Source organism: Budorcas taxicolor, chromosome 15, assembly GCF_023091745.1.
Source record: "Budorcas taxicolor isolate Tak-1 chromosome 15, Takin1.1, whole genome shotgun sequence".
NCBI lineage: Eukaryota > Metazoa > Chordata > Mammalia > Artiodactyla > Bovidae > Budorcas > Budorcas taxicolor.
Window position 1 is genome coordinate 52,972,454 of NC_068924.1, and position 14,871 is coordinate 52,987,324.

General features: G+C 45.1%; 1 protein-coding gene across 1 annotated transcript in view; it reads right to left on the reverse strand.

The window, feature by feature from the left end:
* Positions 1 to 14,141, reverse strand: part of MAP6 (microtubule associated protein 6) — an 80,210-nt gene extending 66,069 nt beyond the window's left edge. The window contains exons 1-2 of the mRNA XM_052653320.1: positions 13,236 to 14,141; positions 12,757 to 13,070 (exon numbers count right to left, since the gene is read on the reverse strand). Coding sequence (XP_052509280.1) covers positions 12,757 to 13,070; positions 13,236 to 14,141 — 1,220 coding nt within the window. The remainder of the gene's footprint in view (positions 1 to 12,756; positions 13,071 to 13,235) is intronic.
* Between the last annotated feature and the right edge of the window lie 730 nt (positions 14,142 to 14,871).

Sequence of the window (14,871 nt, forward strand, 5' to 3'; positions counted from 1 at the left end):
CCATAGCCCCAGCCCTTGCATGTTCTTAAGATGCTGCATTGAACTTGGAATAAAAATGACATTAAGCCCACTATATTATTATAATGATGATATTATGATCAAATAAATCCAACCTAATTCCCTGCTTTTATAATATAAGCCTCTTTCACCATGAACTAAAAGCCCTGAAGGATAGAAGGATTTAGAAAGAAGACGGAAGGTGGATGGGATGGAAAATTGTGAGCAAAATCCAGCAGCGGTTTATGTGTGGAGCTTGTCAAGGGTCAGCTCAGCCGGTGATCTGGCTATATCACTCCCTGGGGTTCCTGAGATTTTCATGTTCAACCAGTACTGAGAATCTGCAGGAAAAAGCATCAGGTGTACGAAGGGAGCAGAGGGAAAAAGTGCTGACTGCTTCAGATACATCAGAGCCTGGGAAGCCTTGATCAGAAGCTAAGCTGCTAAGACCTTGCTCTGGAAGGGAAGAGCATCCATGGGGAGCCCAGGACAAGGAGAAGTGAAACCACTCGTCCTTCTGCCACTGCAGAAGATGGTGAAGGAAGAGAGTATGGGCTTAAGAGAGTGGAAATTGGGGGACAGACAGCTGCCCTCCCAGGAATGGCGTATCGAACTGTGGGAACAAGGGAGAGGGCTGCTTAGGCTGCACAAGAAAGATATAGCTGGAGGCTGGAATGAGGAGAGCGAGGCTCCTGAACCAGCTCAGCTACTGACTGGCGGTCAGTGACCTCAGCCCCTAGACGGCCTTGACTCTATCCTTCATCTTTTAAGAGAGAAAGGTTTACCTTAAAAGGTCATGATAAAGTCTAAATTAAAAGGTATGTTAAATCAGTAAGGCATTGTGTGCTCAGTAAATGAGGTTGAGACTCAGTTATGTCTTGAACAACCTGCTCTTTTTGCTTTCTGCCACTGACTGTTTTTCTCCCACTACTATGGTTTAACGAGGAACAATTCTTAAGGGCCACTCTAAGATATTCCACAACATGGGCCAGCTTTTTGAAGTCACTGCAGGAAATAAACAGTGACCACAGGCAACAACACAGTGAAAGGCACTCAGGATGGGTTTTGTGGTTTGGGGCTTGGGCCCTATTTTCCCACTGAAAGAATTATATCAGGCTCATTCCTACAAAGCCTCTTCATTCAGTTTGAAAAGAAATACACACTGACAATGGACTGGGATGGGATCAGAAGGATGGACAAGAACACTACGATGCTATAAATGTGTGCATAAGCTTTGGTAGGACTATGGCGGCCCCATGCTCTCAGTCTCAGAAGAGAATGACGCAGATATGTGCGCTCCTCCCTTGGCTGACTCTTCTGCTCATCCCTGAGATTGTCAGGGTTGCTGGGCTCTGGCTGCAGCACGTTCTTCTTCTCACCCCCTTTCTTCCTACCCACTCTGACCCCCACATGCTTGATCCTCACTGACAGCTTGATATCCAGATAGTTCTTTTCTGTTATGCCTTTTCTCCTGAGCATCAAATTTGTATTTCCATAAACTTAGTTTATAATTTGTTTCTTATTTTTATTGAGGTATAACAAGCAAATAAAGAAAGTCCATAAATCTTAATGGTTCAGATGCATGTTGTTGTTGTTTAGTCGCTCAGTATCTGACTCTTTTGCGACTCCATGAACTCTTGCCTACAAGGCTCCTCTGTCCATGAAATTTCCCAGTCAAGATCACTGGAGTGGGGTGCCATTTCCTTCTTCAGGGGATCTTCCCGACCCAGGGATCAAACCCTCATCTCCTGCAATAGCAGGTGGATTCGTTACCACTGAGCTGCCAGAGAAACCCTAGTTCACGTGTATGGACCCATACAACCACCACCCAGAGCAAGACAGAGCATTTCCAATATCTCGGCCAATTATCGACCCCACCCCCAGAGACTGTCACTGTTCTGGCATTCATCATCTTCAGTTACCTTTGCCTGCTTTGTAATTTTATACAAATGGAATCATTCAGTAAGTACACTTCTATCTGGTTTCTTTCACTCATCATTATGTCTTTGAGATCTATCCATATTATTGAGTATTGTGGTAATTTTCTTTTCAAGTGGCTTTCCACCAAAATCAATTCTGGCATACACAGAGGGCTTTTGGCAATGTCTAGAAAGGTTTTTGACTGCACAACTCAGAGCTGAGTAACGTGGTGTGGAATGTTACTAGTAAGGAGTAGAAAGAGAGATGTGCAAGGTAAGGAGTTGCCAGGGATATGCCAAACGTCCTACAGTGCACAGGACAGCTCCCCACAACAACGGAGTAGCTAGTCCAGAATGTCAGTAGTGCTGAGATTGAGAAACCCTGTGTATTAATTTCCTAATACTGCTGTAACAAATTACCACAAACTGAATGGCTTAAAACCACATGGATGTATTATCTTATAGTTCTGTAGTTAAAAGTCAGAAATGGGTCTCACTGGCTAGAATCATGCTGTCAGCAGAAGCATGGTTTCCTTCTGAAGGCTCTAGGAAGATTCCACTTCCTTGCCTTTTCCAGCTTCTGCAAGGCTGCACATTCCTTGATGCATGTCCCTTTTCTGTCTTCAAAGCCAACAATGGCCAGCCAATCTTTATCACACTGCATCACCGTGTACTGTGATTACAGTGACAAGTTCTGGTGTGAGATTTCTTTCGCTTAGAAGAATCCCTGTGATTACAGTGGGCTTGTCTGGATAATCCAGGATACTCATTCCACCTCAAGAGTCTTAATGACATTTGCAAAGTCCCTTTTGCTGTAAGGACTATGTTATGTTTGGGTAACATATTCACAGGTTCCAGGAATTAGGATGCAGACATTTTGGGGTGGCGGAAGGGGACCATGATTCTGCCTACCTATCTCATCCTGCCAGGTGATAATCCATTGTAAAAATACACCACAAAGTATCTATGCTATTCTGGATGGACATTTGGGTTAGTTTTACTTTTTAGCTATTATTTTAAAAGCTGCTATACACATTCTTGTACAAGCAAGTCTTCTGCACTTATTTCTGTCAGGTACATACTGTGCAATTGCTGGGTCATACAGCAAACATATGTTTGATTTGAATAGATAATGCTTAAGAGTTTTATAAGGTGACTGTAGCAGTTTACACCCCTTTCCAGCAGTGTGGGTTTCCATTTTCGTTTTCTATTGAATACCTCCATGCAATCCTTCCAAAGACATCTCAAATTTGACTTATCCAAAACTATGCTATCTAGCTGAGTACACGACTGTTTCCCCAGACATCCAAGGCATCCAAAGGAAACATCCCAGACTCTTCCCTTTAACTTTCTGTCGACTTTCACTTAGCCATTGTCTCGGGTTTTTCTGTACCATCAGTGCTTGTTTACAGCCTTTCCTGGCTGGAGGTCTTCTTCATCTCTTACCTAGACTCCAGCTTCCTTTCTGGACTCTATGCTCCTGGTCTAATTCCCTCCAATCCATCCTTCCCACTGCTACCAAAGTCACCTTTGCTAATGTCCAAAACCCAGTCCTGCTTCTTCATTTGCTCATAGGACAAAGGAGCTGGTCCAGCTTGCCTACCTGGTCTATTTCTCACCATTCTATTCTCATCCAATGAGACCTCTAAGCTCTATTGGCTGACAATTTCTCTTCTGTACTTTTACTCAGATGGATCCCTTTCCCATTGAATGCCTAGTCATCTGAAGATTCGGCTTACCAGTCGCTTCTCTACTGAACCCTTTCCTGATAACCCTCAAATCAAGTAGATTTAACCCTGTCTCCTCTGTGCCCCACCAAACCCTCCATAGACTTTTGTTAGGGCGCTGATAACTTTTCAGCACACCTGTATCTGCCTAACAAACATAAGCCTTCCAAGAGCAAGGCCTACTTTGTCTTCCTAGGAATTACCCAGATATAGAGAAGACACTAATCAATATTCGCTGGACTGAAGAGGATTTGAGACAATACAAGTTAATATGACTGTGCAGTAGACATGCTGTGTGTAGACAAAGTGTTGGACAAAGTCTGTGCCTTCAAGTTGTATCACTTAAAGATACACAAGAGGACTTGGGGGTCCTGAGCTCTAACAGGGAAGTAACAGAACCATTTCTGCAGAGCTGCTACATAGATTACAGCAGAAAATGCATCCAAAGTTTCTAGCAGCCTGCCAGGCACATGGGAGGCACTTGATTAACTATTATTATTATTTCTAATGGTGAAAATGAGCATTTTTAGTGAACATCAAGAGAATTTTTAGTTTGCTGGTCAAGGTCCATTTTCAGTTTTCTTCATTTGGCAGAGAATTAGCAGCTCACTTGTCTATGTGTCTACAGCTGACAATCTGAAAAACCAAAGCTGCATTGATCACAGAGATGGCTCTCTCTAGCTTTAGTGGACACTTGGATTATTTGAGTTTTATATCTGGGACACCGAGTGGTTCTTTGTGATTATAGATTTAGAACTGTCACTGCCTTGACTGCTTTTTTGAAAGCTCACAGATGCATTAGATGCCTTTTTTTTCCCCCTAGGAGAGCAACCAACTATTAGTGTGTGTATCTTATCTCCTCTCCTCTCATCTTTGTGGGTTAGTCTCAGTAACATTATATCTAACTATGCAAGGTCAACCACTGATCCAGAAAAATGCTTTGCACACAGTAAACCTCAGTAAAATTTTCCAGGGTGGCATAAGGTTTTTCTGAGATAGGGGCCCAATGTGGTTTCCATGGTTAATTTCTCTCCTACTTCTCTTCCCTCCCTTCTGATCAATGGGTTGTCTTTTTCATGGTTATTCCTTCTGCTGTCAGTACCCTCAATGAATGTATCCCTCAGGGCTCCATTCTCTGATGGCTAATTCTCTCTACTTCGTCTCTAGGGTTGATTTCACCTCCTTCCATGTCTTTAATCATTTCCACAGGATGTTTCAAATCACAGCCCTGAACTTGCACTACACTTCAGATCCATTTATTCAGCTGCCCCTTGAAACTTTTTGTCAGATATCTCATAGACAATTCAAATTCTAGATACTAAAAATAAGCTCAACTTCCACTCCTGACTTTTTCTTCTCTACATTCATCATAGAAGTAAAAGTCTGTTCCAGTGACTAGGACTGTTACCAGAAAAATGCAAACCAGAAAAATTTATTTTGAATTTATCCTCTTCCTTGCATCTCAACTGATCACTGAGACCTGTTTTTCAGTAACTATATGTACTATGCTTTAAATTTCAGATCCCAAAGCCACAGTCCAGGCTTTATCATTCTCTCTGGATTATTCCAATAGCCTGTTACTTGCCACCCTTTCTCTCACCTCCCCAGGTCACCAGCCAGTGGGACATTTATAAACTTTAAATCATATTCAACTATCATGTAGTTCCTGAGCCTAGATTCTTTCAGTGACTCATTTCTTTAAAAAAGAAAATCCAAACTCCTTAGCCAGGGATATAAAACTGTTCCTAGTATGACCTCTCACAGCATAAAAAGTAAAGAAATAGTAAAAATAAGAGGAAAGCTTACTAAAAAGGGAGATGATTTACAAAACCAAAATGTGACCCTGAAAAAAAGTAAACAAACCTTAATAAAACAATTATGAAAAAAGAGAGAAGGCACCAATTAATATTAAGTGTGAAAGAGGATTTAACTGCAGATAAGTAGAGTTGAATATAAAATCCATAAGACAACGCTGAGGACTCAGGTCAATAAATTTAAAAATTATAAAGAAAGTGATCACATTACCTTGAAAAATATAAATTACTAAAATTGGCTCAAGAAGAAATACAAAAGCTGAATAAATCAAATTGGTAGTAAAAAAAATAGTCTATTCACTAAAAAAGACGTGATTACAGAGAGCTTTACAGGCGATTCTTATCAGCTATTTAAGGAGGAACACTTGTTATAAGCATTGTTCCAATAACTGAAAAGGAGAAAATCTGCCTATCTAATTGTATAGCTATAACCATGATCCCAATATTACACCAGAGTGATATAAAAAAGAAAAAAGTTTTAGAATAATTTTACCTATGAATACATGTGCAAACATTTCAAATAAAAAGTAGCTAAAGAATTCAGCATCACAAAATACATTTTTATCTAAGTAAGATTTATCCTAGGAATGAAAAGATGGCTCAATATCAGAAAAATCTATAAACAGACTAAAAGTGAAAACCATATAATTTTCTCAGTTGATGGCCCCAAAAGTCATTTAATAAAATTCAATACAAATCCATAGTTTTTAAAACCCCTAGAAATTAATATAAAGGCAAGTTTCTTAGCCTGATACAATGCTGTCTCCTAAAGACACAGAGCAAACCTCATACTTAATGAAAAAACTTTAGGAGCATTTCCATTTGTCTCAGACAAAGATGCCCGTTATCACCTACCATCAGAATTATACTGGATATCCCCACCAATGTAGCAATATACATACACACAAAAATGCACGAATATCAGAATGAAGATGATAAATTGACATTTACTAAAAGTATACATTATCTCCACAGATGGCCCAAGAGAATCTGAAAACAAAATTAGTGATAAAAAGTTGCTGAATATAATATAAACATATAAAAATTAATACATATGAGCAACAACAAATTAGAAAATGTAATAAGATATATGTTGAAAGCAAGAAAGCTAATTTTAAATAGCTCAGAAAAAAATGATAGTATGGTATTAGCTCAGATGAATGGAATAGAACAGAGATCTCAGAAATACTCAAGCATATGCAACCTATGTGATAAAGAGATATCAGTGGGGATATTAATGCAGAAACGAACTTTTAAGAAGTGTATTGAAATAAATGACTTTCCATATGGGAAAAGGAAAATTAGATCCCTACTACATTCCATGCATAAATATGTTATTACTTAAAAACTATTTTGTATGTGTATATGTTGTCTAGTTGCTAAGTCGTGTTCGACTTTTTTGTGACCCCATGGACTGTAGCCTGCCAGGCTCCTCTGTCCATGGGATTTTCCAGGCAAGAATACTGGAGTGGGTTGCCATTTCCTTCTCTAGGGGATCTTCCTGATCCAGGGATCAAATCTGAGTTTACTGCTTGGCAAGCGGATTCTTTACTATTGAGCCAACAGGGAAGCCGTATGTGTGTACATGTGTGACTTTTGCAGAGAAAATTACAAAATGTAAGTGAAGGACAAAAAGACAAATAAATGGCAAAAATACCATATTTGTGTATGGGAAAATACAGTACCTTAAAGACAGAAAATCTCCCCAAGCAGTGTTTTCCCAAGTAAAGCCTGAAGTTCACTTGCATCAAAATTACCTAGAGTGCAGGACTTCCCTGGTGATCCAATGGTTAAGAATCCACCTTGGAATGTAGGAGAAGTGGGTTCGATCCCTGGGCAGAGAATTAAAATCCTACATGCCTGTGCACTGCAATGAAGATCCTGCATGCTGTAGCTAAGACCCCACACAGCCAAATAAGTAAATATTTTAAAAATTACCTAGAGTGCTGGTTAAAATATAGATTCTTAGGCTCCATTTTAAACCTGCTGAATCAGCGTGTCTGAGGCTAAGGCCAGGAATCTGCATTTTAGGAAGCTCTCCAGATGATTCTCTTGTGAACGAAATTTTGAGAAACTTTGCCTTAAGGGAAGAGGGTATAACCTGAATTGCACATGAGAATTATCTGGGGGCAGTTTTAAAAGACTCACATGCACAGGTCATACCCCAGACCCATTAAATCAGAATATCTGGCAAGGCAGTTATGTAACAGCATTTTTTTTTTTTGGCTGTGCTGCAGGGGATGAGGCACCTTAGTTGCCAACCAGGGATCGAACCCTCACCCTGCTTCCCCTACAGTGGAAGCACGGAGTCTTAACCGCTGGACTGCCAGGGAAGACCTTGCAACAGCACGTTTATAGTTCACCGGTGACTGGTGGCTCAGATGGTAAAGCATCTGCCCACAATGTGGGAGATCTGGGTTCGATTCCTGGGTCGGGAAGATCCTCTGGAGAAGGAAATGGCAACCCACTCCAGTACTCTTGCCTGGAAAATCCCATGGATGGAAGAGCCTGGTAGGCTACAGTCCGTGGGGTCGCAAAGAGTCGGACAAGACTGAGTGACTTCACCTTAATGACTCCATTGTAGAGCTCCGATCGAGGGCCACAGCTGTCCTGCTGAAGGTACACCTAGAATCAGGTCTGTAAGGTTTGCTGCTCTTCCCCACTTGAACATTTCTTCTAGTGCTAACCAAGTAGGAATCCCACTTTATTTTGACTAAGGAAAACACAATTTCTTTACATAAGGGTTATCACCTTTTGGTGTCCTGAGATTCCTGTCTGATACATAGCAGGGACTTGGTGGTCATTTTCCAAAATTAATTCAGCTAAATGAAACAGAGTGAAATGAATCAATATGTAAGTGAATAAATTCTTCACCAAACTCTAAAAAGTTCACTAGAGTCAACAAACCTATATGGTAGTTAGGCACAATGTTAAGCTGTGAGAGATACAGAGATGAACAAAATATAGCCCTTCTCTTTAAGTGTTCCTGTCTGGTAGGGGAGGCAGATAGAGACAAAAGTATCCTCCAATCAAGCAGACAATGAGAAATGCACAGAATAGGAAAAGGCAATGAGAGAAAAAATAGTCCCTTGTGGCAGGACCTGGAGGGCATTGTTGAAAGCTAGTATCTGAGACTGGCCTTGAAGAGTTGCTGGGATTCAGTCAGGAAGATACTAGAGAAATAGGCAGTTGCCTGTAGGTATAGGGCAGTTCTGTGTCGTTGCTGCTTAGTCGCTTAGTTGTGTCCAACTCTCTTACGACCCCATGGACTGTAGCCCACGAGGCTCCTCTGTCCCTGGGATTTCCCAGGCAAGAATACTGGAGTGGGTTGCTGTGTTCTTCGGCAGGGGATCTTCCCGACCCAGGGATGGAACCTTCATCTCCTGAATTGCAGGCGGATTCTTTACCAATGAGCCACCTGGGAAGCCCAGGGCAGTTCTGAATAGCATAGCCATGTCAGATGGACCTTTCTCTAACATTTATGGAAAACTGTAGGGATAGTAAAGACTCCTTTTCTTTCTGATTTCCTTGTTACCCCTCTCATTTTTCAAGTACTATTTTGCCTCTGGTTTATTAATTCTACCTCCTGGTGCTCCAGCTGATTTCTTCCAGGAAAAGTTGCTTATTAACATTTCTATGGGGAGCACCTGCCACCCCATCTATCACTCTTAACTAATGGCTGGAACAATGGGGTTGGCTGAGAGAGGAATTTTAATCCCCTCCTATGACTTATCTATTTTCTGATTGAGAATGCTAGGTCTAAAGTCACAGATAGCTGCCCAGTGAGATCATCCTTAACATTAAAATGAAAATAAAGACATGTTTCTCAATTTTTATAATATCATTTATGTAATATGAATGTAGTGAAAATCAATTTCATGATTACAAATAATTCTAAAGATACCTCAGATACCATTTGAATGCAAAAATACCTGGCTAGTCTGGATAAGCTATGAATTAGAACTGTCAAACAGGGACAATTTCTCAAAACCATAGCATCAAAGGACATTTGATGTTAACTACTGATTGTATACTGCAGGGGAAAACCAAATAGCATGTATTAATATATGACTCTGGATGAATATATATTTTATATTACATACCAATATATTAAGCTGATGGATTGTGTATCCTTTCTCTAGTTAGGCAAACTACTCACACTGATGCTATATGACTGATGTCATTTGTAAAGTCCATAAGATGAACCAGTCACCATGGTATAAACTACCATTATTTATGTAGAGTGACAGAAGAAATGGATTTGTCAATCAAATTATTGGTAAAATGGAGCCCAGTTTGGCTTCTAAGGTGATGTAAGACACACAGCATACTTAAATTCAAGAGATACTCGAAATCCTAGCAAGCAAAAGGATGTGAGAGAATAAAGAGGGAAAAAAATCAAGTTTACAGATAAGCCTATAATTTCCAGGCATTTTTTTCTTTATTGTACATTTAATTAATTATCTTATTTCTTCATATCTGCTTTTACCCAAAGTGCATTTCCCTATTATTAATTTTTCTTCTGGAACAAAAATAATATTAAATTTCACATCAAATTTGTCATGCACTTAAATTGTCCATTAGAGAAATTGATGTCTCTTAGCAACGCTTATTCTCTTAATGCTTTCAAACCCTTCTGATTGCACAGCAAAATGGAACTACTGACCCCAAAGTCATATGCATAATTAAATTTTACAGAAGATTCAAATTAGAAAAAAATTTTTTTAAGGTATGCAGAGATTTTTCTGGACAGGTTGATGAAATTCTGATAGCTATGAAAAATCATTCTTAACAGCTGCAAGAGTATAGTTCCCCTATTCAGTCCAATCACTTGCAGGATGTTTGTAATTCTACCTAGCAGTATGACAGCTTACTGCACAGTTAAGGTATTGTCTAGGAGCAAGAGGCTATACAGAACAAAGGTACATCCCAAAATATTTGGAGTGAATTGTCTGAAGGGTGGTTTTTTAAAAAAAATTTATGTTTAATTGGAGGATAATTGCTTTACAATGTTGAGTTGGCTTCTTCTGTACAACAACATGAATCAGCGTAAGTATACAAATATCCCTTTCCTCTTGAGCCTCCCCCCACTATCCTATGAAGGGTGGTTTATACCCTGACTGTCTGGCCAATCGCTGATGGACAAAGCAAGTCCTACCAACCTGGAAACATAAACTGAGTAGGATCGTCAAATGAAATTTGAGAGTCTGGATCTCCCTTGATTGGTACTGACTATATTGAGGCGTTCATGCTCAGTTGCTCAGTCGTGTCCCACTCTTTGCGATCCCATGGATTGTAGCCTGCCAGGCTCCTCTGTCCATGGAACTTTCCAGGCAAGAGTACAGGAGTGGGTTTCTGTTTCCTATTCCAGTATTGAGGTGAGGAGAGGTTGGTTCTGTCTGGTAGGTGGTAAGTTTCCACCTGCCTCAGGGTGGTAGATTGGGAGTATGCTGATGAAGAGGTCAGTCCAGAAAACTGATGTTAGGCCAGCCTTAGGGTTCTTGCCTTATAGAAGAAAGCTGTGACAGAGTCACAAAACTGTATCTTGACTTTGCTTTTGTAGTCCCCTTGCTTATTCGTTTCCTTTCTTTTCTTTTAGATCCTCCTTGGTAACAGCATAAAGATTTTGTGAACATTCCACTTTCTCTTAGCTAGAGCCAAGGGAAAAGATCTGTGTCCTTCCCTGACCCAGAGCTTTAAAAGGAAGTGGTGTACTCCTGGGTGACCAGTATGATCATGATACTGGTAAACGAAGAAAGAAATGCCAGGTGGGAGGTAGAATTCAAGAGAAAGGAATAGGGGCCAATTGATAAGCTGCCCCTTTTAACTGTGAAATGCTTTCCAGAGGCAAAACCTGGGAGGAGTCTTAACAAAAGACCTTGTCTATCAATGCTGTTCTCTCCTCAGCATAAGAGGGATTGTCTGTCATATTTACTGGAGAGGGACATCAGTGTGATGAGGCCACATATAAGGTCCTGGCAAAAGACACTAACTCTGCAGTCCTCCTATCCACACCCTTTTGCAGGAAGGAGGCCGCTGGCTGTGGCATTCATGAAGGACCCCATAAGTCACATTTTGCACACTTCTAGCTCAATCACTCATCAGGAACATCTACTTCCCCGGAAACCCCAAGCCCAATGCCACGTATTCAGAGTCAACAGTAATCTGTTAGCTAATTGTTTTGGATAGAAGCATAAGGGCAGGACTGAAAGCTAAGCCTTCAGAAATATATATTACAGGGAGAAACGGTGAGAAAGCAGCCTGGAAGGGCTGAGGCTGCAGCAGAGGGAGAATTCTAGAAAGAAAGAGAGTGAATGAATATGCTCGGGTTTGAAGACATTCATTTAAAGGGAATTTAAATGTGCTGAAGAGGGGGTTCTTGATGGTCACAGGATGAGAACCACATCTGATGAATAAGAAAGGAATAAGGGAGAAGGCTGGAAGTGTCTTGGACATAGAAATCAAAATAATGAGAAGGTCAGAAAGGAACCAAGATGGACTAATTACCTACCATGTGCCAGGCATAATTCTTCTGAATCATCTCATTTAATCTTCAGAATGTCTAGCACAGTGTTCAGCATATAATAGGTGCTCAAAAATAAGTTGAGTATTTAATATTAAATCAGTACATGAGCAGACAATCTAAAAGAAGAATCTGTTATCCATCACATCTTACAGATAAGAACCCGAGGCCAAGAAGGGTTAAGAAACTTGCCCAGTGTGTCACAAATAGAAGCATAAGCAATCTGCCTTCAAAACCTAGGGGACTGGAGGAGGAGGGTGCTCTATAAGCGTCTGGCTGGCAGGGAATCTTGAAAAGGGTGTGGTGCTTGGGTGTCTGCCAAGGACTGTGATGGAGAAGGGAAGAAGGAAGGGGTGGTTGAACCAGGCTAGGGAGGTGGGGAAGGGGTAGAGATCACTCTATTTGGGGGAGGATCTGCCCGGCAGGAAGGCACCAAGACTCTTTGGCGTCAGCTGAGCCAGCAAAGGGCAGCACCCAGGCTAATAAAGCCGGTGGCTTGGGTGGGGCAGAATGGACGCAAAGCCTGTGAAGAGACTGCAACGGTTTCTGTTGGGCAGGCAGGGACTTGGGGTGGGGCGGGGATGGGGAAAAGATGGCTGAAGTGGTTAGTAGCAAGCTTTCACAAAAGAGTCTAAGAGCAGTCGGCCAGGAGTTGGGGGAAGGAGGGGGTGTGTTCTGGAATGGGAGGTGGAGGCCAGGAATGCCGGCGATGCGGAGAATCTATGAGAGGGTAAGGATGACCAGCCCCGAGGCCTGAGCTGTGGACCGCGTCTCACCTGTAGGAGCTGCTCACTGCACTCGCCACCTCCTCGCGGATTTGCCTGTTGAGCGCGTCGGCCACCGCACGCCCTCTGCCCGCCTCGGGGCCAGTGGCCTGGACCTGGTCCTGGGCCGCGGGCAGCGGCGTCTGCTCCTGCCCCAGCGCCTCGGCGCGCCGCACCATCCAGGCCGGCCCGGGCTTCTTGCGAGTGTCGCGCTCATCTGCACCGGACGCTTTTCCAGCCGCAAGGACACCTGCTCCGCCAGAAACCGCCTCCTGCTCCGGGGCCTCGGCGGCCTGCACCAGCCAGCGCTCCTGGCTCTGCGACACCTCGGCGCGCCGCACCATCCAGGCGGGCCCGGGTTTCTTGCGAGTGTCGCGCTCATCTGCACCGGACGCTTTTCCGGCCGCAAGGACACCTGTTCCGCTAGGAGCCGCCTCCTGCTCCGGGGCTTCAGCGGCCTGCCCCAGCCAGTGCTCCTGGCTCTGAGGCACCTCGGCGCGCCGCACCATCCAGGCGGGCCCGGGTTTCTTGCGAGTGTCGCGCTCATCTGCACCGGACGCTTTTCCAGCCGCAAGGACGCCTGCTCCGCTAGGAGCCGCCTCCTGCTCCGGGGCTTCAGCGGCCTGCACTACCCAGCGCTCCTGGCTCTGCGACACCTCGGCGCGCCGCACCATCCAGGCGGGCCCAGGTTTCTTGCGTGTGTCACGCTCATCTGCGCCGGACGCTTTTCCAGCCGCAAGGACACTTGCTCCTCCAGGGGCCGCCTCCTGCTCCGAGGCCTCGGCGGCCGGAACAGGCCAGCGCTCCTGGCTCTGCGGTCGGCGCTGGGGGGCACGGAGCGCCGGCGCTGCCGCCTGGGAAGAAGTGGCGATCTGCACGGGCTTGGGGATCCACGGGTGGTCCCCGCGGCGCGGCAGCGGCCAGGCGCGGAAGTCCTTCTGGTACTGGGTCTCGCGCTCAAAGGGCGCGTCCGAAGGCTGGTATTCGCTGCGCGGCCGGCAGCTCGGCTCGGGCCGCTGCACCTTCCAGGCGCGGTAGTCCTGCCGCATCACCGAGTCCGCGGGACCTGCGCTGGAGGTGGAGCCGGAGCCAGAGGTTGGGCCGGGTCCGCTCCGGCCAGAGGAGGCCCCAGCCTCTCTTTCTCCGCTAGGCCCCGGCGCCGGCCCTGTTGCCCGGGCAACCGCATCCCCGTCGCCCTGGGCCGGCTGTGTTTCTATGGCGACCGTGCGCGCCGAGGGGGGCGCGGGCGCCGGCTGCTGGTGCGACGGCGGGGCACCCGGGTGCTCGGTGGCCTCCGAGTACTTGGTGAAAACCAGCGGCACGGCGATATCCGCCTTGTCTAGCTGGTTCCAGAAGCGGGCGATGCAGCAGGCGCGCGTGATGCACGGCCACGCCATGGTGCTCGCTGCAGAACTCGCCCTCCTTCTTGCTGGATTCTAAAGCAAGTCCCTAATCTTCCTCAGTCCCCTCGACCGGCCAGTCTGGTTCCCACCTTGTTTTCCTTGGTGTCCTGAGCTACCGCGCCCTCCTGTCTCAGAGAGCACCCGGGAATGTCGGGCTGGCAGAGCTAACACTGAGATAAAAGTCGGTAAAGTCCTTCGATACCTTGCTATAAACGCCTCCTGGAGCCGCCGCACAGGTCTCGGGAGCGCGTTCTGCTGCGGGCACCGCAGCGGGAGACACGGCGACCCGGGTCGCCGGCGAGGGCGTCTGGGACGCGCCCCTCCCTTCGGCTGCGGCGGCGCGCAGACCCCGGCCAAGCGAGGCGACGCGAGGCGAGGTGGCTGCAGGCTTAAGCCATGGCGCAGAGGAAGGGCCGGGCAGTGCGGTCGCAGGGTCGCGGACAAAGCTCTCTCTTCTCCCCGCCGGCGTCCAGTCTCAGCTCGGAGGAGATCACCATTCGAGGAGATCGAGCACTGCTGCCGCCGCCGCCTCTCCCGAGGATGCTGCAGCCGCTGCCGTCGCCGCCGCCGCCGTCTCTGCTGCAGGGAAGCGGCCCCACCCTTTTCTGCCGTTCAGCGGAGGGGGGAAAAATCCAGGAAAGATGCTGAGAGAAAGAGCGCTGCAGGAAAAAAAAAAAAATCACCTGCTGTCGTCAGCGAGCGCTGCTGGGAGCTCGCCTTCTCT